Source organism: Triturus cristatus, chromosome 6 (genome assembly GCF_964204655.1).
Source record: "Triturus cristatus chromosome 6, aTriCri1.1, whole genome shotgun sequence".
In the NCBI taxonomy this organism is placed as follows: domain Eukaryota; kingdom Metazoa; phylum Chordata; class Amphibia; order Caudata; family Salamandridae; genus Triturus; species Triturus cristatus.
In genome coordinates, this window is record NC_140589.1 from 1,241,120,886 (window position 1) to 1,241,144,639 (window position 23,754).

Genomic DNA, 23,754 nt, shown 5'->3' on the forward strand with positions numbered 1-23,754 from the left:
TATCAACGGCCGCGGATAAATCTAGTAGGATCAGGGCGGCCTTCCCGCCTAGATCAACTACTTTCCTGATCTCATCTCTTGTTTTTATGAGTGCTGACTTCGTACTATGGCCACTCCTGAAGCCATATTGAGTTGGATCCAGAGCCTGGGTCTAATGGAGAAAGGCACCAAGTTGTGTGTTTAGTGCCTTTTCTATCAGTTTTGCCGGTAAGGGGAGCCTAGAGATTGGGCAAAAATTATTTGGGTCGGTCTGGTCTAAATTAGGCTTTTTCAATAGGGGTAGAATTGATGCCACCTTCCAGAGCTTAGGAAAAAGCCCAGTATCAATCATATCATTAAAAATGGGCGTAAGTGCCTGGGTGATGGGTTCCACCGCTAATTTGGCTACAGCCCCTGGACAAGGGTCATATGGTGACCCTGATCTAGTTGTTTCAAGAAGGCAACGTGTTTGGTCCATGTACAAGTCCTCGAATCTATCAAGGACGTCGGAGGGAGCTTTGGAGCGCCTAAGGTTCTCCTTCTCTAGGATACTTCCTACTGCAGTAGATCCGTTGAGTGTTTGGTGTCTGGCAACGACTCAAAGTCCTACTTTGGACTGTTGTTCGATGTACCTCAAGGTGATTTGGGAGAGGTTGTTGAATCTCCTTGTGGCACAGCAAGATACGACCATTCTCTGGGATGACCTCGGTCCCACAGACTATCTTGGGCCCACTCCCGGTGCAGTTTCCGTAACTGGTTGTCCTTGAAATCGAAGTTGTCCAGTAACTTTAAAAAGAGGTCATAGCATCACTTGCCCTTCCCAGTCCCTTGAAGGAGTGCGGGCGGCCCCGTGCCTTTAGGCCCTGCTTCCGTGCAACACCAGCAGAGCTAACTCTTACTCCCGCCTCTTGAAATTCCCTGGAGCTTAAGCAACTCCTGCCGAGCTTGAGGAATTCTGTGAAGCCATGGCCCACATCTGTGGGCAACTGACTCCCTCTGGAGTACCTTTTGGGCACAAAGAGCCGAAAAGTGTCACACCTGGATTATCGTTGGCGGGCCCTCCCCCAGATATTATTTGCACTCTGTGGATTTCTCCCTGGATGCAGACTGATTTCCATTCTGGCTTTCCTACCCGGTCTTGTCAATTTGACGCTGTTGCTGACGTTTCCGATCCCGTAGGGCAAGGGTGAACCTCTTGTGCTTTTTCACTCTGAGATGGTGGCCTGTCGACCCCGTCCAATGTAGAGTCGTGTGCTGCTCGAGCCAAGTCATCCTTCAGGCTCAGATACTTTGCTTCCCTCTTTTGATGAGTTTAAGGTGGACTCGGAATATGAGGCCTTTGACACCACTTAAGACGTCGCCCAGTTCTTCCCGGAGGAGAACTGGTATGAGGAGTTGGCTGATGCCAGTGGGCTAGACACATCGCAGGACTCTGATTTTGCAGTGCAGGCTCTTTAGGTCAAGGCAGCCATCGAGAGGGTGGCAACATGAGAGGTAGGTTTCAGTTGCTACCTCTGCTACTTTCTGGTTCTGAAAAAAGGGCGGAGGCTTCAGCCCTATTCTAGACCTTTGCACTCTCAACACCATCTTGAGCAAAGACAAGTTCAAAATTCTCATCCTATCCCAGGTCCTGCCTGCCTTACCCTTAATTTTACATTGCTGTCTTGCATGCCCACAGACATTATCTGCCATTCATGGTGGACCCAGAGCCTTTCTAATTTGCTGTGCTCCCTTTTGGCCTCACCAGTGCACCCTAGGTGTTCACGAAAGATATGGCGGTGGTTGCTGCATATCTTCAGAGTTTGGGGTCCCAATCTTTCCCTACCTTGACGACTGGCTGCTGAAAACTGGCTCCACCCTGGCAGTCGTTGCTCAACTCCAGACCATGGTGACCTTCCCCATTCATTATGGCTCACTTTCAACATGCTGAAGTCACACCAGACTCCTTCTCAAACGCTCCCTTTCATTGGAGCCATTCTGGACACTGGGACGTTTCACGCCTACCCTCCTGCGCAGATTGCCCAGGACATTCGAGCTGTGATCCATATGATTCTACCCTCTGTCTTTTATATCTGAAAGAAACACGTTAGTTAGATTCCTCACCTTAGAATAGCCCCAGGCATCAGGCTGGATCCGGAAAGATTTCTGTAGCAATACCCCTTGCGCGTCGCTAGGCGTCGTCTGCGGCTCCGCGTCCGTCGTTGGCGTTGTGCGCCGCAATGACGTCGTCGGAGTACTTAGATGCCGCCCTCGCGCGCTGACGTCAGTTCTTCTTTTTTCCGCACCAGTAAGCGCCGATCCGGGAAGAGCTTACCCCTAGTCACTTTTTGACCTCTTTTGGTTACTCGACTACGACATCTGGTGCCGGTAGGATGCCTGGATTCAAGCATTGTGACGCCTGTCACCGACTGATGCCGGTAACGGATCACCATCGCCGGTGCCTGTACTGCCTGGGGGCCGACCATGACGCGGAGTCGTGCCCCGACTGTCAGGCCTTGACGTCGAAGGCTAGGCGGTCCCGTAAGCTACTCGAGCTTCAACAGTCGGCACCGCGTCGCTCTCGGTCCCGGTCCAGGAGGAGGTCCAAGGACCGCTCGCGGAGCCGCAGCCATCGACATCGCTCGTCGGGATCTTCGGGTAAGTCCCGTCACTCCAAACACTCTAAGAAGTCCAAGCGGCATCCGCGCTCTTTGGACTCCCCTCGCCGGTTGCGCGACCCGGCCGAGGGTCCGGGTGGTTCCACCCCCGCGGCTCCATCGGAGCCGCAAGAGCCGCGCTCGTCCCCATACTCTCCGGTCCCTGGGACTGACGCGACTCCGGTGGAGGTCAGTGCCTTCCTCTCGGCCATGAGGAATCTGGCTCCGCCGTTAACGCCTGCCTGCGCGCCTTCGGGCCCCGCAGGGTTGACTGGGCGGCCTCGCGTGCCGGCGGCTCCGGCGCCGTCGAGGGCTCCGGCCCCGACGCCGCAGGTCCCCGAGGGATCCAGGCCTGGATCTCTGCCGGCGCCGGTCGACCTCACAACGCTTCCTGCGCCGACACCGGTTCCGCCCCCGACCCCGCTCGGATGATGAGGTCGACTGGGAGGGGTTTCAGGACCCTCTGGCCGAACAGGCCCAATTGTCTCCGGACTGGGCAGAGGAATTGGGGGACACCAGCGGTTTGGATACCTCTCCAGACGCTGGATTCATCTCTCCTCCGACTGTGGCCTCGGAGGAAGGTGCAGCCTTTTCTGTGGTGCTGCGCAAGGCGGCCGAAGCCCTGGGGCTCGAGTTGCCTGCTGTAGCTGTGAGGACTAACGTCCTCACCGAGGTGCTTCAACCGACAGCATGCTCCACTGAGCCTCTGCTGCAGTTTAATGAGGCCCTCATTGACGTTCTCCAGGGCACTTGGTCCAAGCCCTCCACAGTCCCTCCTGTGGACAGGAACGTTGCCCGGCGCCACCGCCCTGCTCCGGGCGACCCCACATTCCTCTCCCACCACCCCACCCCTGAGAGCCTGGTTATCCAGGCCTCTACCTCCCAATCCTCCTTCCCGTCCGCTCCTCCGGATAGGGAATCCAAGAGGTTGGAGCAGTTTGGCAAGAAACTGTTCTCGTCCCTGAGTTTGGGACTGCGGTCTTTAAATACCGCTTGCCTTTTGGACCGTTACTCCCACTCGCTGTGGGATGCGGTGGAGGACGTGCTGCCCTTGTGCCTGGAGGAGGCCCGGGATCGACTCACCCAAGCCCTTGCTAACGGGCGAGATGCAGTGCGGCACGCCATTAGATGTGGACTAGACACCACGGACTCGCTGGGTCGGGCAATTTCCACCACGGTGGTGCTTCGGCGTCACGCCTGGCAGAGGTCCACGTCGTTTTCAGGGGATGTCCAAAGCTCCCTCATGGACATTCCCTTCGATGGCACTCGCCTTTTTGGCGAGAAGACTGACAGTGCGCTGGCCCGGTTCAAGGACTCCCGGGCCACGGCCAAGTTCTTGGGTCTTTCGGCCCCGCGGCCGCAAACATCCGCCTTTCGTGGCCAAGGAAGTGGCGCCTCCTCACGTCCGCCCAGCCACCGGCCGCAGAACCAACCTGCACGCGGTCGCGGACGTGGTTTTCGCCGAGGCGGTTCTGGAGGACAATGTGCCGGTCAGTCCACATCCACCCGGCAGCATCCGCCTCAAAGCCCTCCTAGTCCGAGCTTTCAGGCCCATTCAACGCCAGTGGGGGGCAGAGTTCGCCATCACCTGCTGCAAATCGTCTGAAGGGGCTACTCCCTTCCCTTCGAGATGACCCCTCCAGCCATGCCACCGCAGAACCACCGTATGTCGGGGGATCATTTGCATCTTCTCCGGGAGGAGGTTTCGGCCCTCTTGGCCAAAGAGGCCGTCGAGCGTGTTCCTGGTCCAGAAGTAGGTCGTGGTTGCTATTCCCACTATTCCCAAGAAGGGCAAAGGGGGCCTACGCCCGATCTTGGATCTCAGAAGCGTGAACGCCTTCCTCCGGAAGGAGCGGTTCAAGATGCTCACTTTGGCTCACGTTCTTGCTGCCCTAGACCCTGGAGACTGGATGGTAGCGTTGGACTTGCAGGACGCTTATTTCCACATCCCCGTCCTGCCGGCCCACCGGCGTTACCTGCGGTTCACGTTGGGTCAGGAGCACTTTCAGTTCACCGTGCTCCCCTTCGGCCTCACCAGTGCCCCTCGGGTGTTCACGAAAGTGTTGGCGGTGGTCGCAGCTCATCTGCGCAGATCAGGGGTCCCAGTCTTCCCCTATCTCGACGACTGGCTGTTGAAGGCGGGCTCGCCCCAGCAAGTAGTCTCCCACCTCCAGACTACGGCAGACCTCCTGCATTCGCTGGGGTTCTCCATCAATGTGCCGAAGTCGCACCTGAGTCCCTCCCAAAAGCTCCTTTTCATAGGGGCGGTTCTCGATTCGGCGCAGTTCCGGGTCTATCCGCCGGAACAGCGGGTCCTGGACATTCGAGCCCTGATTCCCATCTTCCGGCCTCTGTCCTGGATTTCGGTCAGGTTGGTGCTGCGGCTTCTGGGGCTGATGGCCTCCTGCATCCTGTTAGTACCTCACGCCAGATTGCGGATGCGGGCTCTGCAGTGGGACCTGAAGTTTCAGTGGGCCCAGCATCAAGGCAACCTGTCCGACCACGTCTTGATCTCGGAGGGCACTGCGAAACAGCTGCAGTGGTGGCTCACGAATCGCGATTGGGTCAGCGGCAGATCCCTCTCCCTTCCCCAACCGGAGCACGTGGTAGTGACGGATGTGTCCCTCCTGGGATGGGGGGGGCCATATGGGAGAGGCGGAGATCAGAGGACTCTGGTCTCCGGCGGAGTCTCGGCTCCATATCAATCTTTTGGAGCTGAGGGCGATCCGACTTGCACTGAAAGCCTTCCTTTTCTCTGTCCGGGGAAATGTCGTGCAGGTGTTCACGGACAACACCACCGCCATGTGGTATTGCAACAAACAGGGCGGGCTGGGGTCGTGGACCCTTTGTCAGGAGGCCCTGCGCCTCTGGACATGGCTGGAACACCAGGGCATCACCCTGGTGGTTCAACATCTGGCGGGCTCTCTGAACGCCAGAGCGGACGAACTCAGCCGCCGGTGCATGATGGATCACGAATGGCGTCTGAACTCGGACGTGGCGCAAGGTCTCTTTCTGCAGTGGGGAGAGCCTTGGTTAGATCTATTCGCCACCGAAGGGAACGCGCAATGTCAGCAGTTCTGCGCGTTGGAATTTCCAAGGCAGCACTCGCTCGGAGAGGCTTTTCGTCGCGAGTGGAGTTGCGGTCTGTTGTACGCCTTTCCGCCTATACCACTTCTGCCCAGAGTGCTGAAGAAGATCAGACGCGACCGGGCCCAAGTCATCTTGGTGGCTCCGGATTGGACACGAAGGTACTGGTATCCCGAGCTACTCAGTATGTCCATCGATCCCCGATACGATTGCCTCTTCAGGAGGATCTTCTGTCGCAGCAGCAGGGGACGGTCCTCCACCCGAACCTGTCCAGCCTCCACCTCCATGCGTGGAGATTGAGCGGCGGCAGTTGATGCCATTTGACGTGCCTCCTGAAGTCTGTGATGTCATTCTGGCAGCCAGGCGTCCCTCCACAAAGACGGTATACGCCTGCCGGTGGAGCAAATTTGTGGCATGGTGCACAGCAAAGGCTGTGGATCCCCTTTCTGCCTCCCTTTCTGAGGTTCTCCTCTTTCTTCTTTCTTTGGCCCAGCAGTGCTCTTCTCTGGGCACCTTGAAAGGTTATCTTGCTGCTATCTCTGCCTTCCTTCGGCTTCCTGATCAGCCTTCTCTTTTCAAGTCCCCTGTTGTTTCACGCTTTCTCAAGGGCATTACTCATATGTACCCTCCTGTTCCTTTCATAATGCCTCAGTGGAACTTGAACCTTGTTCTCACTTTTCTGATGTGCACTCCCTTTGAGCCCCTTCATAACTGTCCCATCCGTCTTTTGACTTTGAAAACTGCTTTCTTGGTAGCAATCACCTCCGCTAGGCAGGTGGGTGAACTCCTGGCTTTGTCATCCAAGCCTCCCTTCCTTTCAGTTCATCCGGACAAAGTTGTCCTCCGGACACATCCTTCTTTCCTGCCTAAAGTCGTGACTCCCTTTCACATCGGGCAATCTGTCACGCTGCCCACCTTCTTTCCGCCTCCGCATCCTTCCAAAGAGGAAGAGCGGCTCCACTGTCTGGACCCAAAACGTGCGCTATCCTTTTATTTGGACCGCACGAGACAGTTCCGGGTGGACGACCAACTTTTTGTTGGGTACGTTGGGGCTAAGAAGGGTAAAGCGGTACACAAGCGGACCATCTCTCGGTGGGTCGTGTTGTGTATTAAGACCTGCTGTTCTTTGGCGAAAAAGGTTCCTCCTGTTGGGCTACGGGCCCATTCTACTCTGGCCACAGCGGCTACGACTGCACTGGGACGGGGAGTCCCCTTGCAAGACATCTGTCAGGCGGGGACGTGGGCTTCGCTGCACACGTTTGCGAGACATTACTGCCTGGACAGCCAAGTCCGGAGGGATGGCCACTTTGGCCGTTCTGTTCTCCAGGACTTTCTGGTGTGATCTTGGTTCGCAGACCCACCACCGGGGATGGTATTGCTTGGGTATCTATTCTAAGGTGAGGAATCTAACTAACGTGTTTCTTTCAGATGAACAAGTTACTTACCTTCGGTAACGATGTATCTGTAAGAAACATTAGTTAGTTAGATTCCTCACCGACCCACCCGCCTCCCCGTTCTGCGAACCGACATCTAGGGTTAAGGTTCTCCCTTTCAGGGCCCTAGATTTTTTGGCACCAGTGTCGGTCTCTTGCATGGCTCAGCGTCCCTGGCGTGGAAAGCTATGTACAAGAATTGACGTCAGCGCGTGAGGGCGGCGTCTAAGTACTCCGACGTCATTCCGGCGCACGACGCCAACGACGGACGCGGAGCCGCAGACGACGCCTAGCGACGCGCAAGGGGTATTGCTACAAAAATCTTTCCGGATCCAGCCTGATGCCTGGGAATATTCTAAGGTGAGGAATCTAACTAACTAATGTTTCTTACAGATACATCGTTACCGAAGGTAAGTAACTTGTTCTTCGGTGAGACTGATTCTGAAGCTGTTGGGTCTCACGGCCTTCTACATCATGCTGGTGAAGCACACCTTGTGTCGTGTCACATGCAGGCTCTGCAGTGGGATTTGAAGCCCTGGTGGGCACAGAACCCAGGGTAATCTCTCCGATTGTGTCCAGATATTGGAGACTGCTCAAGATCTGCAGTGATAATTACTGAACTGCTATCTGGTCAGTGGTGGACCCCTCTCCTTTCCCCTCCTGTTGTGGACAGTAGTAATTGATGGCTCGCTTCTGGGATGGGACTGCCACCTGGAAGAAGTAGAGATCAGAGGCCTCTGGCGGTGACGCAGGTCCACATCAACTTGTTGGAGATGCGGGCCATCTCCCTGGTATTGAAAGCCTTCTTGCCATCTATCAAAGGGAAGCTGGCTTATGTGTTGAAAGACGGCACAGCCGTGTTTTGGTACTACAACAAGTAGGGCAGAGTTGGGTCGTGGACTCTGTGCCAGAAGGCCCCACCACTGCAATTGACTGGAACATCAGGACATCTACTTGGTTGAACAAAACCTGGCGGGATCTCGGACTGCCAGGGCACACTAACTCAGCCACCAACGCCTTGTGACTCACGATATATATCTACACCGCAAGGAGGTGCGAGGTCTTTTATGCGAATGGGGAGAACGTTGGCTCTATTTGTTCGCCACCGTCTAGAACATGCAATGTCAGCACTTCAGCACATTGGAGTTTCTAAAGCGTCTTTCGCTCGGAGAAGAGTTCTGTATAGAGTGGAATTTAGGACTCCTGTAAGCCTTCTTTTTTTTTTTTTGAAAATATTTTTATTGATAAATTCAAACACAAAACAACATACATTGGCGTTGAATAAATCAGTATTACTACCATTGGATTGTGTACAGACATTCAACGAGCACTTAAACAATAAATTGGCATAATAGTGATGCAAGGTACCACATTGGCCTCCAGCTGTATCATGTAGTAGTATAGCAGTTCTTAATCTACTTATTGATCAACCATAGGATCTCAGTCACTCAAATTCGACTCTGAGGTCTCACGTGGGGGGGTCACATATATTCCCTCTGTACGCATTCCAACCTCCCCACACCTGGGTCCACTTTTTGGGGCAGCCTCTATGTATGTACACTGTTTTTTCAACAATCATGGTGGTGTCCATATCTCTACACCATTGGGCAAGTGTAGGGGGCTGCCTGGATCCCCATCTTTGGGCTATGTTGCGCTTTGCCAACAGGAGTCCCAGTGTCACCCAGAGTTGCGCCACACGGCTAAGATCCGTAGGCTCCCATACATTGAGGAGACACCTCCGCGGTTCCGGAAGAGTCGGAACTTTTGTCACCTGGGAGAGTGTGCGCATGATCGCCCCCTGTAAGCCTTCTTAACGATACCCCTATTTCCCGAATTCTGAAGAAGATCAGGACCGACCTGGCACAAACTATCCTAGTGGCCCTGGATTGGGCCTGCACAGTATGTTATCTTGAACTTGTGGGCCTCAGCATTTGTCCTCCGGTCAGGCTGCCCCTTCAGGAGAATCTCCGGTCACAACAGCAGGGCAGGATCCTGAACCAGAATCTGCACATGCTCCTTCATGCTTGGAGGCTGAGCAGTGAAAGCTGAGTGTCTTCAATCTCCCACCCGAGGCCGTAGATGGTATTCTGGCAGTCAGGCGTCGCTCTACAAAATCTGTATATGCCTGCTGTTGGGGCAAGTTTATGGCTTGGTGTTCATCCAAGCAGGTTGGCCCACTTCATGCCAAAATGTCTGAGGTGTTCCTGTTTGTGTAGTCATTAGCCTTGCAAGGTCTGGCTCTGAGCACTGTCAAAGGGCTTTGTCAGCTATCTCGGCCTTTTGATGGTTGGCGAATCAGCCGTTCCTGTTTAAGCCATCTGTTTTGACTCTGTTCTTGAAAGGTTTGCATGTTTGTTCTTGAAAGGTTTGCATGTTTTTTCCTCCTTCTCCCTTCGTTATACCCCTATAGGATTTTAATTTAGTATTGATCTACCTGATGTGATCTCCCTTTGAACCCATTCATAGTTGTTCACTCAGACTTCTAAAAATTAAGACGGATGTCATGATTGCCAGTGGCTTGGAGGGTGAGCGAATTTCTGCTCCTCTCCGCTCATCCACTTAATACCACCTAGTACCAGGATAAACTGGTTCTTCGAACATGTACTGTTTTTCTGCCTAAGGTGGTGACTCCATTAAACATCAGTCAAGCTGTCACCCTTCTGACGTTTTACGATCCCTATCACCCCTCTTAGGTGGACGAGAAGCTCCACCTTTTGGACTCAGAGATGACTTTTTATATTGATCATGCTATTGAACACCGTCTAGACAATTGGCTTTTCTTTGGAATCAGTGGATTCGAAGAAGAGCAAGTCAGTGCTGAAGAGAACCATCTCTTGATGGATTGTACTCAGCATAAAAATCTGCTACCCAATAGTGAAGTAGCAGCCCCTGGAACTCTTGAGGGCTTACTCAAACAGAGCCAAGTCTCCAATTACTCTTTGGCCCACATGGTACCTCTCCTCCACATAAGCCCGGCAGCGACATGGGAGTCGCTTCATATGTTCACAAAGCGCGATTGCCTGGACAGTTGGGTCTGTCCAGCATTTCACCTGCTCGGTCCTGCATGACTTTTTGATTTATGACAGTTTGCAATCCTTCCTCGAGGGAGGTTGTTGCTTTGATATCTATTCTAAGGTAAGAAATATGCAGTTAAAAGTCTCTTCCAGAAGAAAATGTTACTTCCCTTCTATAAAGTCTTTTCTGATAGACTCTTTCATATCGCGAATTCCTTACCGAACCTCCCTTTCTCTTCGCTCTGTGAACTGGACTCCTTCTTTTGGAAGGTCCTCATTCGCTTCTGTACCCTGGTCACAACCTTTGTGACTTAGCTTGTATTCTGTAGGCGCAGAATGCATCACAAAAGAAACTGATGTGGGTGCTCTGGGGTGGCACCAATATACTACCCAGGCACCTCATAATTGCTGCGGATGACATTGAAGTGGATCTGTCGGTGCCACCTGCCAACACACAGAGGTACTGCTCAAGAATTTCTGGATCCAGTCTGATGCCTGGTGGAGTATTCTAAGGTAAAGGGTCTCAACTAAAAAAGGTGTTACCTAAGGTAAGTAACTTGTTCATCTAGTCCCTGGTGGTAAAGCATTGGACTATATCAAGACTGAGCTCTCCTTCTAAAAAGTCAATATGTTGTTGCTTAGGGCAATTAGGTTTGTCTTTAGGTGGTACATCTCATCAATTGCAGCGAAAAATTATCTACTTATTCAGTTGCTGTCGTACATCACTCTGTTGGAAAACAGTCAAGGATCCCAGTTGTGATGTGTTTTAACATGAATGTCAGTCAGTTATGACGTCTAGTTTCAAAGGCATGTACCTTTACGTATGAATCCATTGCCTGCAAAAAATCTTCATCTAAGCCCATGAAGCATGGTTAAGAGGCAGTAGTCACCCTCCCCCCACTAGTCCAACAGAGCAATGTTTTCTAATGATGGAGCAGTAAAACCATGTGGAATGAAAGCTTTTGCTCAAACATTTAGAGAAATTCAGTAGTTTTCATGCACACTAGTCACCCTCTTGGGATTCTGGTTTTTTTTTCTTGTTAAAGCCATGACTTCAAGATCTGAAAGAGACACGTTAGTGATAGATTCCTTAACTTAGAATATTCCCCAAGCGTCAGTCTGGATCCGGAAAGTTTTCTGCTTAGCAGTACCCCTGCGTGCCAGTAGGTGGCACCGTGCGGCTCTGCGCCCGTCACTGGCGTCGTGCGTGTGCACCGGGATGACGTCACGGAGGCTACTTAGGAGCCACCCATGCGCGCTGACGTCAGTTCTTTCTTTTTCTGCACCGAAAGCGCAGATCTGTATTGAGCACGTACCCCGGTCAATTTTTGACCACTCGTTTGAGACTTTTGTCTCCTTCTTTTGTCTCCTGGTGCATGTAGGGATGCCCGGCTTTAAGTTTTGTGGGTCGTGCCGCCGTAATATGTTGATGGCGGACCCCCATGATGTCTGCCTCTACTGCCTGGAGACCGACCATGACTCCCGGGATTGTCGGGACTGCCGTGCCTTGGCCCTGAAGGCCTTGCGGGAGCGGCGCCGGAAGTTGCTGGAGGTCCGGCACTCCTCTCACCGCCGCTCCGGGTTTAGGGGCCGTTTGCAGGACCGCTTGCGGGACTGGAGCCTTCGCTCCTCAGAGTCTTCACCTTCAGATTCCGGTAAGTGACACCATAAGAAGAAGTCGAAGAAGCATATTTGCGCTCCGACGTCCCCCCCGTCGCTTCCCGGAGGGGGACAGGGGCTCTGCCCCTGCAGCTCCTCCGTAGCCTGGGAGTCCTGCGGCCTACCCGCTATTCCCGGGTCCGTCGGCAACTCCTGAACAGATGGAAGAGTTTCTTGCTGCCTTGGACTGCCTGTTTAGGCCTCGGGCTCCCGCCGGCACGCCGGCCGGCCCGCTGTCCCGTGTCCGGATCCTGTTGACCCGGCGGCACCACCTCCAGAGCCACTGGACCCAGCATCGTTGGCGCCACAAGGTGCAGCACTGCTGGCTCCGGCGCTGCCCTTGGCTCCGTCCCCAGCACCGCCACAGGCGCCGCACTGGGTGCCGTTTATCCCGCCCTTGCCCCGGTTCTTGAACCATTTCGTACCGACCTGGGTTCCTCATTGGGATGCGGTTCCGGTTCGGCCCCAGCCGGCTCCGCTCCCTGCGCCACTGGCCCCCTCTCCGGCTCCGGTCCTGCCGCCGCAGCCGGCTCCTTATACCCCGGAGCCATATGAGGACTGGGACGGCTTCGAGGACCCCCTTGTGCGGCAGTGTGACTCCGTGCAGGATTGGGTGGATGATCTTCAAGATGCGGGTAAACTTGATGTGTCTTCTGACCCGGTGTTTATCTACCCTCCGCCTACTATGGAGGAGGGCGCTTCCTACACTATGGTGCTGCGTCCAGCTGCGGAGGCTCTCCATCTCGACCTCCCTACGGTGGCCCCTAAGACCAACCTCCTTACGGAGGTGCTCCAGACGGCGTCTACGTCGTCGGAACCGCTTGCTCCCTTTCAATGAGGCCCTTACCGAAGTCCTCTTGGGCACTTGGTTGCGGCCGGCCTCGGGGGCTAAGAACGTCGCTAGGCGTCCTCGCCCGGCACCTGGTGACCCTGCCTTCTTGACCACTCACCCCACGCCTGAGAGCCTGGTCATTCAGGCCTCGACGTCTCGGAGTGCCTTTCCCGTGGCTCCGCCGGATAAGGACTCTAAGAAGCTGGACCAATATGGCAAGAGGTTGTTCTCCTCGGCCAGCTTGGGGTTGCGGTCGGTTAACACCGCCTGCTTGTTGGGCTGTTACTCCCATGCCGTGTGGGGTATGGTAGCAGAGGTCCTGCCTCAGTGTTCTGAAGAGGTCCAGGCCGTCCTTTCCCAAACGATTGCGGTGGGCAAGGATGCGGTGAAGTTTGCCATCAGGTGTGGTCTGGACACAGCTGATTCCTTGGGCAGTGCGATTTCCACGACTGTGGCGTTGCGGCGCCATGCCTGGTTGTGGTCTACCGGGTTCTCACTTGATGTCCAGAGCTCGCTCATGGACATACCCTTTGATGGCTCTCGCCTCTTTGGCGACAAGGCGGACAGTGCCCTGGAGCGCTTTAAGGACCCACGGGCCACGGCTAAGTCTTTGGGTCTTTCCACTAAGAGCCCTGCCACGCCTGGGTTTCGTTCCTGTCGTGGCCAGGGTAAAGACGCCAGGAAGCGCTCCTCCGCAAAGCCTGTGCAGAACCTGCCTCAGTGTTGCCGCGGACGTGGCTTCCGCAGGGGCGGGTCTGGTAACTAGCGGGCGGGGCAGTCCACCTCCGCACCAGCTGCTTCCGCCTCCAAGCCTTCCTAATCCGAGCTTCAGGGGGCACCCCACGCCGGTAGGAGGCAGGGTCCGTCACCACCTCCACCACTGGCGCGGTATCACTTCGGACAAGTGGGTGCTGCAGATAATCTGCCAAGGTTACTCACTCCCCTTTCTGTCCTCCCCTCCAGCCATGCCACCTCGGTACCACCGCATGTCGGGGGACCATTTGGCTCTTCTCCGTCAGGAAGTCACGGCCCTCCTGGCCAAGGGGGCCATAGAGTACGTTCCCGATCAGGAAGTAGGGAGTGGTTGCTATTCCCTCTACTTTCTGGTGCCCAAGAAGGACAAGGGGGGCCTGCACCCCATCTCGGACCCCCGGGACGTCAATCGCTTCCTCCGGAATTAGAAGTTTTAGATGCTGACTCTGGCTCAGGTCCTGTCTGCCCTGGACCCTGGAGACTGGATGGTAGCGTTGGACTTGCAGGATGCTTATTTTCACATTCCCGTCCTGCCGGACCAACCGCGTTACCTGCGGATCGCGGTAGGCCAGGAGCATTTTCAGTTTGCCGTGCTCCCCTTTGGCCTTACCAGCGCACCTTGGGTGTTCACGAAAGTGATGGCGGTGGTCGCAGCTCATCTGTGCAGGTCAGGGGTGTCAGTCTTCCCCCTACCTCGACGACTGGCTGTTGAAGGCGGGTTCGCCCCAGGCAGTTGTCTCCTACCTCCAGACTTCGGCCGACCTCCTGCATCTGCTGGGGTTCTCCATCAATGTACCGAAGTCGCACCTGAGTCCCTCTCAGAAGCTCTCTTTCATCGGAGCGGTTCTGGATTCAACGCCGTTTCGGGTTTATCCTCCCGAGCAGCGAGTCCGGGATATTCAGGCTAAGGTTCCGCTCTTTCAGCCTCTATCCCGGGTTTCAGTCAGGATGACCCTTCGGCTTCTGGGCCTGATGGCCTCTTGCATCCTGCTGGTGCCGCATGCCAGATGGCATATGCGGGCTCTGCAGTGGGACCTGAAGTTCAAGTGGGCGCAGCATCAGGGCAACCTGTCCGATCATGTCCAGATCTCGGAGGGGGCTGCACGACAGTTGCAGTGGTTGCTCACGGATCGCGATTGGGTCAGTGGCAGATCTCTCTTCCATTCCCCACCCGGAGCACACAGTAGTGACAGATGTGTCCCTCCTGGGTTGGGGAGGCCACATGGGCGAGGCGAAGATCAGAGACCTCTGGTCTCCGGCGGAGTCCCGGCTCCATATCAACCTTCTGGAGCTGCGGGTGCACTGAAAGCATTCCTTCCCTCTGTCTGGGGAAGTGTAGTGCAGGTGTTCACGGACAACACCACCGCCATGTGGTATTGCAACAAACAGGGCGGGGTGGGGTCGTGGACCCGATGTCAGGAGGCTCTGCGCCTCTGGACATGGCTGGGACATCAGGGCGTTACCTTGGTGGTTCAACACCTGGCAGGTTCTCTGAACGCCAGGGCGGACAAACTCCCCCACCGGTGCATGGTGTATCACGAGTGGTGTCTGAACTTGGACATGGCACCAGGTCTCTTACTGCGATGGGGAGAGCCTTGGTTAGATATATTCGCCACCGAAGAGAACATGCAATGTCATCAGTTCTGCACGTTGGAATTTCCAAGGCGGCACTCGTTCGGAGACGCTTTTCGTCTCGAGTGGAGCTGCGGTCTGTTGTACGCCTTTCCGCCTATACCACTTTTGCCTAGAGTGCTGAAGATCATCAGGCGCGACCGGGCCCAAGTTATTCTTGTGGCTCCGGACTAGGCTTGAAGAGTATGGTATTCCGAGCTACTCAGTATGAGCATCGATCCCCCAATCCGTCTGCCTCTTCGGGAGGATCTTCTGTCGCAGCAGCAGGGGACGGTCCTCTACCCGAACCTGTCCAGCCTCCACCTCCATGCTTGGAGATTGAGAGGCGACAGTTGACACCTTTCGATCTTCCTCCCGAAGTCTGTGATGTCATCCTGGCAGCCAGGCGTCCCTCCACTAAAAAGGTGTACGCCTGTAGGTGGAACAGATTTGTGGCATGGTGCACAGCTAAGACTGTGGATCCCCTTTCTGCCCCTCTTTCTGAGGTTCTTCTGTTCCTTCTCACTTTGCCCCAGCAGGGCTCTGCTTTGGGCACTGTTAAAGGTTATCTTTCGGCCATCTCTGCCTTTCTATGGCTTCCAGATCAGCCTTCTCTTTTTAAGTCCCCGGTTGTTAACCGTTTTCTTAAGGGCATTACGCATACGTTCCCACCTGTGCCCTTCATAATGCCTCAGTGGGGCTTGAATCTTGTCTTGACTTTTCTGATGTGCGCTCCCTTTGAGCCCCTTCATAACTGTCCCTTACGTCTTCTTACTCTCAAGACGGCTTTCCTGTTAGCTATTACCTCTGCCAGGAGAGTAAGTGAGCTCCAGGCTCTTTCTTCCAAACCTCCTTTCCTTTCTGTTCATCCGGACAAGGTGGTTCTGAGAACACGTCCTTCTTTCTTGCCAAAGGTTGTCACGCCCTTCCACATCGAGCAGACCATCACTTTGCTCACCTTTTTTCCGCCTCCTTCAAGGGAAGAGGAGCGGCTCTACCGTCTGGACACAAAACGTGTGCTCGTATTCTATCTGCAGCGTACAAAGCAGTTCCGGGTGGATGATCAGCTTTTTGTTGGCTACGTGGGCGCCAGACGAAGTCGGGCGGTGCACAAACAGACCACCTCCCGGTGGGTCGTTCTGTGCATCAAAGCCTGTTACTCCTTGGCCAAGAGTGAGCCTCCTGTGGGACTGCGTGCCCAATCGACCAGGGCAAGTGCAGCCACTACTGCCTTGGGACGCGGTATCCCCTTGCAGGATATTTGTCAGGCAGCTACGTGGGCCTCACTGCACACGTTTACCAAGCACTACTGCCTTGACAGTCAGGTCTGGAGAGACGGCTTCTTTGGCCTCTGCTCTGTGAATTTCTGGTGTAATCATGTTTGCAGACCCACCACCGGGGTTGGTATTGCTGGGATATCTATTCTAAGGTAAGGAATCTATCACTAACGCGTCTCTTTCAGATGCACAAGTTACTACTTGTGTAACAATATATCTGTAAGAGACATTAGTTAGTGATAGATTCCTTACCGCCCCACCCATCCTCCCCGTTCTGCGAACTGATTACTAGGGTTAAAGTCATCCCCTTTTAGGGCCCTAGTTTTATGCACCAAAGGTTAGTTTCGGCACGGAAAGTTGTGTACCGAACTGACGTCAGCGTGCATGGGTGGCGCCTAAGTAGCCTCCGTGACGTCATCCCGGCGTGCACGACGCCATTGACGGGCGCGGAGCCGCACAGCGCCACCTACTGGTGCACAGGGGTTCTGCTAAGCAGAAAACTTTCCGGATCCAGACTGACGCCTGGGGAATATTCTAAGGTAAGGAATCTATCACTAACTAATGTCTCTTACAGATATATCGTTACACAAGTAGTAACTTGTGCTTTCAGCAGTGTGTTTCTTATTCAAAATGTAATCCAGAAGAAGTAGTTATTTTCACAACAGCAGTAGTTGCCTCCTCCTTATAGGTTCTGGTAAACAAATACCTTGAACTTATCTCATGCCCTACACAGTGTTCTATATGTGGTTTTTAATATATTGGTTAGCAGAGTGTGCTGCAATCATTGTACATTGATTTGTCTTCTATTGTCGAAAAATTGTGAAGCTTTGTGTGATATAGTCACTTGTACTGAAGCTGATCCTGGATCATTATGCAAAGCAGTGTATTCAAATTTCTGCATTTTCTATTATTTTCTTCCACTTAAGGCAGAGGAAAGATCAATTAATCCCGAAATGTGTTCACACTTGAATTTTCAGGATGTATATATTTGGAATTTATAAGTTTGTTGTATGTGATGTACGTTCAAAGAGAGAAGCAGTATTCGTTCAAAATAATTTTGTGGATGGAAAGATGTTTTAATTGTATGAAGCTTGTATACAATTTGCTCATTTTACTGGTCTACAGCTGTTTTGTTGCAGGATTTTCCACTGCAGGTGATCTGTAGGGCAACCACTTGTACTTCTCTGACTAATTATGTAAAACATTGTCTTGTCTAATTCTTGGATGGGCGTTTTGTTTGGAAGTTCAATATTTTAGCACATTTACATGTAGCACTTTTCTTGACAGTTGAACTGCCCAGTGTCCCACTTTCAGTGTTTATTAGGCAGTGTTTAGGAAATGTTTAAAAGGATTTAGACTCTGCAGAGGAAACAACATCCATAGCATTGGTGCTGTTTAATATTATGGTTCCTCTTCAGATTATTCTGTTATCATAAATTATTCCTGGTCTTTTGTGGCGTATGTATCTGGGAAATGATGCAATGGACAAGCAGCCTATTTTATCCATTAAGATGTCCTTATTTCCTACACCTCTTCCTGTGGCTGCAAAGGTGAAGGTTTTTGTTGGCCCATCCTCTGGGCTTGATTATTTCAAAGATAAATCATTTGGCGAGTAAACATTTCCATTGGTCAAAATCATTATTTCCAGGGTGCATGGCTTGGTTCACATCTAGACATTAGAGTATTTAGATGCTACTTCCCTGTGTTCAGTAATGTGTTTAGTTTTCAGATTCTGTTTGAAAACAGCCTTTGTGCATCTTTCTCTTCATTTAGTCGTTGTGTCTTGAACTAAGCTGATATGGTTAACCGATTGGTCTCTGCCCCTGACATTTACTATATTGTGAAGTCTTATGAGAAAACAATCCTGTTGCTTGATTATTACTTTTTGTTTTATCACCAAAAGGGGCTCCACCGTTATCATCTTTGGATAAGGAAAAAGACATTGACCTTGAATTACTTCAAGATCTGATGGAAGTGGATATTGATCCTTTAGATATTGACTTGGAAAAAGATCCCCTTGCTGTCAAAGTCTTCAAGGTATGGTACAAACAACTTTTTCATTACTTCTGCATATTTATACATGTTTGTCTCATTCATTTTCAGATGTGTTTTTTTTTTTTTTTAAGTCTATGCGAGATAACACTTTTCTATGTAGAAGCAGTGAGTAGTAGATCGTTCATGTCCCTAAAACGGCCTTTTAGAGTTTAAATTCCTGTGTGCAAGGCGAAATTAAACACTATTTACTTGCTCAGTGGAGGGTTGAAAGTTCCTTTTGTGGTTTCCATATACCATCCTGCATCTGATTTTATCATTGTGGTCAACCTGGTATGTTATGCTCAGCACAAAACATGTCACTTTGTTTATTGGTTTTAGTCATAGCGATACATGAATGGTTTGGACGATATATTCAAACTTACATCAGATAGTCGAGTAGCCGTACAATTCCCTCGTGCATACTAAACATTTCCTGTTGAACCCATCTGCCTATGCATTTCCATTTCGACAACCAGCGACACACATAGATCCCCCCGATATTTGTTCCAATGTGACCATTTCTTATCCCATTTCTTTGGACATCCCCTAGCTTTGAACACCTCGGTTTCTGCCATCATACATCTGTCCATTTCTTTGGCCCACGTAGTGGCTCGTGGCAAGCCCACTCCCCCCACTCTCTAGCAAGTTCTCTTTTTACCAATGTAAAGCCCAGTGTGGTGAACTGCTGTTCAACTTCCGTCAGGTCGGTCTCTCCCCATATGTAGCCTGTCGCCACACCCCTTAATGCATCGGTCGTCGGGTTTTGCCCCTATTATCGCCAGAACTTTCCCTGTGATATATGATCGGTGGAGTATCCTAAGTTGGATCAGTCTAAATCTCTGTGTGATAGCCGCCTCTCGTGGGGACATCAGTGCTGCCTGCCAGTCCTCGTCATCCAGGGGGCCCATGTCTGCTTCCCACCTTTCTCTAAGCTTCGGGAAAGTGTCCGGCAAATTATTACTTAACTTTTTGTAAGTTAAAGATATTGCTTTCGAGTTAAGGGGCCCGTCTAATAGGCGATCTTCCAGTGGTGACGATTCTGGAATGTCTTTAAGAGAGGGAAACGCTGACTGGATCGCACGTCGAATCTGGAGATACCTGTACAATTCCCCTTGTGCCAGATGATACTGTTTCTGGAGGTCACCAAAGGTGAGTATTGCGCCTTTCTTAACCAGGTCCTTCACTGCCGATATCCCAATGAGGTCCCACTTATCGAAGCCGGGCTGGTAGCACAGCATACCTAGCTTACGGGTAACCCACAATGGCGTGGCTTTTGAGAGGACATCCATCCATCCATCCATCCATCCATCCATCCCAGCCGGGAAGTGACCAGATGCCAAATTTCCACTGTATGTTGGGTAGGGCCAAAGAGATCTTTCCTGTTTCTCCTGCCCGTGGTGTACAGGGCCCCCAGATATCCTGAGCGGTCCATTTGGTACCGATCCAGAACATACGCTGGATCATCCGGAGGATGATATATCCAATGATTGACGGTCGCCAATTGCGCCGCCCAGTAGTAGCGTTGTATGTCAGGGAGTGCTATGCCTCCATCGTACCAGCCTTTTGTCAATTTTCGCTGTGCTATTCTGGGGGCCCTGCCATCCCAAAACAGCGCGCGGATCTCCCCCTCAACCGCTTTGAAATACGAATCTGGGACGCTGTGGGGACAGTTTTGCAGTATATAGAGAAAACGAGGAAGGGCTAACCTTTTAAAAAGTGCTGCCCTCCCCACGAAAGTCAAAGGCAAAGTCCTCCAGTGTTTTACATCTTTTTTTTTTAATTTTTTTTTTTAGTCCTCATACATACGCCAGATAGTGATTGCTCTAGATGGGAACTATCCAGGCCCTCCACACCGACCATTTCGATTCCTGCCCTCGGGGCCTATGTGCAGCCGCTGGATTCCCCCAGAGAAGGGCTGTCTCCTTATCCATTTCCGTTTACCACTGGGAATCACGTTGGTGCTAGGAAAGGATGGACCACAGACCCCTGGCTTAATCATTGGACCCATCAGTCTTTCTTTAACCAGGCCAGAAGAGGAGACCAAAGTGTCTCCGGATTTCTTTGATCACACGCGATATCTGACTGTTTGAGAAATATTATGTGGATTAGCCAATCAACAAATTTAGGAGGAATCTCAGACTTCCATTGTCTACAGATTTCTCTCCTGGCAATGACAATCACGTAAAACACGAGTTGTGCAGCAATATTTGTACTATATCCTTGTAAAATACCAAAAAAGATCAATCTGGGACAACTAGTGATTGGTACACCTAAAAGCTCTTCTAAAAAACGGCAAACGGACCCCCAGTAACCGGAGATCTTGGGACAATTCAAAAACATATGGGTGTCATCTGCTGCCGGAAATTTGCATCTTGGACAAAAGTAATTATCAGATGAAACCCGGGACAGTTTAGCCGGAGTCCAATAGACCCTATAAGCTGTAAACAGATGGTTTCTCCTCAAATTAGCGGGTTTAATGATTCTCTGAGACATGCGAAACGAGTCTCTCCAAATTTCTTGTATCTCCTCCGTATTCCCTATTAGGCCATTGCCCCAAAGTTTCTCTATCTCAAATATTAAACAATCCCCATAACCGACCAGTGTTTGATACCAAAACGAGACTTCCCGTTTCCAGCCTCCCACCCTACAAATAGAATCAAAGATTGGGAAATCAACTGTCGGTCCCCAAGATTGTCTAACCCACCACGCAGACAGTTGGTAGAACTTAAACCTAGTTAGGGATCCATTCGTTAGATTTGCTAGAGACTCCCAATCCATAAGCCTAAACTCACAACACAGGTCTCCCCATACTTTGATCCCTGCTACTTTAAGAGGCTGAGATAGTTGATCTAAGAGGCATTCAGGAGTGCCTGGGGAATCCCAAATTGGGGCATATAGATTGAAATAAGGGATCCCGAGAGTTTTCCGAATAAATCCCCAATTTTTAAGTGCTGTTAGTAGAATCTTGAGGCGGACCTTTTAAAAAAAATTTTGGTCTCCAAATTTAAGAAGATAACACTCAAGACCCTGTGGTTGGTCATATAGTAGAGCCTGAAAAAGGCGCCCTTGTGAAGAAGAGTCCAATTTATTAACTAGAATTCTAAAATTCTTAAAATTAAAGGCATGGCAGTATATTAACAAGTCAGGTAGAGACAATCCCCCTACATTCAAACCCCTCCTCAATTTCTTCCACGCTATCCTGGGCGATTTGGTGGCCCATATAACTGAACTAATTTTTCCTTGAAGAGAGGTGATATCAATCAATCAAAAAGATTTATTTCGATAAAAAGATTATCATAAAAGCATGTACATACAAACAGTTAAAAGATAGCAATTCAATAAAATAGAAAAGTTTACAGCAAATCACATTAGTAGCTTGATGATTGAGTTGGATGGTATCCATATAAAATATTAAAAATGTTTAAAAAAGTAGTTAAAAAGACAGTTTAGGAGAAGGAAAAAATGCATTTTGCTTGTTAACAAATCGATCTGGTAAGTTTACTTCTAATAATCCAGGACCAACCCAAGAATTTAGCCACCGCATAGACTAGCACCAAAGTTCTGTCTGAACGTAAAATACGTAGAGCGATGCGATAATTAGAAACACCCAAAAGACGGCAAGCAGGGCCTAGCCATCTTTTTCTCGGGTTGGCATACGCTGGGCATTCAAACATAATATGGGCTATGCTTTCAACTTTCTCTGTGCATATCGGGCAAGAGTCAATGGTCTGGTCGGGGGGCTTCCATTTGTTAGTAAATTCGCGGGTTGGGAGGGTCTCAAGTCTGAATTGGAGATACAGAGATCTGTCCCTAGGTTTGAGTACATACTCTAAATAAGGCTCAAAGCTGACAGACTGTTTGTGGGAGTAAAAAGCTTCAGTTAGCCTGCCTAGATTGGAGCTGGTAAGGTCCTGGTTATCAATCCAGGCCCAATAAGCTCGTTTAAGGTCCTCCTTGGACACAGGGGCTCCATGTTCCCAGGCTTCATTCAATCCAATCATGGTAAAAGATTTTTTAATATTACGGAGCCAACCTATTTTGTGGGAGCCTGCAGTGTTCATGATTTCCCTTAGGCCTTCAGTGTACTTGGCCAGCTCCGTGCGCCATAGGCGGGCCCAAAATAACAGTGGGCGTAGCCTTGCGATGTCTTTAAACGAGCATCTGCCCAGATCGCTAAAAAGTGGTTTCAGAGGGGTACCCCTTGCCATTGAGACTAATTCTCTCAGGAAATTGTTCTCAGACAAAGTGATTTCATCAATGTTGTCAAAACCCCATAGTTCGGCTCCATAGAGGGCCGAACCCACAGCTTTAGCCTGATAAATCACTAGGGCGGGAGTGATTGGCTTGCTCCTGGAGGAGCGATGTTCTTTTGCAATCACTCCCGTAACTCGCCTGTGATTCAACAGCATTTTGTTGATATGGGGTCTCCAGCTTAAGGTGTCAGTAATTCTGATGCCTAGATAGTCAAATAATTTGACATGTTCGAGTGGAATTCCATCAGAAGTAATGAGTATGCTGGGGGATTTATGTGATTTAAAAGAGAGGAGCTTGGTTTTAGATGTGTTGATAGCCAAGCCTCTCATTGAACAAAACAGATGAAATCTATCTAAGAGCTTCTGTAACCCTGCTGGTGTCTTAGAGATCAGCAGGGTATCGTCTGCAAAGAGGAGAGTGGGAACTTTTTCCCCCGCCAGGGCAGGAGCATCAGCTGGAACGTCTAACAAGAATCTCACCACTCCATTCACAAAAAGTGAAAAGAGAGTGGGCGCCAATACGCAGCCCTGGCGTACTCCTCTGTTGACGGGGATCTTTTCAGTTCTCTGTGCCTGGGAACCCCATCGCACCCTAGAGAAATTACCCTCGTGGAGGCGGACCAAGAGGTCAAGAATAGAAGACGGGACACCCAATTCTTGCAGGACAGACCAAAGACGATCACGAGGGACCAGGTCAAAGGCTGACTTAAGATCTATGAAGGCTAGATGGAGATTGCCCTTACCAATCAATACAAACTTCAAATATAACAATAGCAGCCTAAAGACCTGGTCAATCGTGCTCGTAAATGGTCTGAACCCGGCCTGATAATGAGACAAAATACCGTTCTCAGTAACCCAAGATAAAATGCGCTCCAGTAGGACCCTGCCAACCACCTTCTGGCTAACATCAATAAGACTTATTGGTTGGTAGTTAGCAGGATCCTCCCTGGAGCCCTTCTTAAATATTGGTATGACCTCTGCACCCTTCCATGACTCAGGGATAGGTAGCCCCTTGAGAAAAGCATTAAGTAGAAGAGTAAAGTACACAGCCCAAGGTTTAGGATTAGAACGAAACAGATCGCCGGGCAGGCCATCTGGACCTGCAGCTTTGGCTGGGACCAATCTATTAATAGCAGACATAACTTCAGACTCTGTAAAAGCGTCATAGTTGACCAGAGTAAGGTCC

At 51.1% G+C, this 23,754-nt stretch overlaps 1 protein-coding gene across 1 annotated transcript in view; it reads left to right on the top strand.

Annotated features, from left to right (window-relative positions):
- The window catches only part of BIRC6 (baculoviral IAP repeat containing 6), a 1,973,616-nt gene that overhangs the window by 1,032,479 nt on the left and 917,383 nt on the right, over positions 1 to 23,754 (top strand). The window contains exon 38 of the mRNA XM_085609819.1: positions 18,185 to 18,318. Coding sequence (XP_085465945.1) covers positions 18,185 to 18,318 — 134 coding nt within the window. The remainder of the gene's footprint in view (positions 1 to 18,184; positions 18,319 to 23,754) is intronic.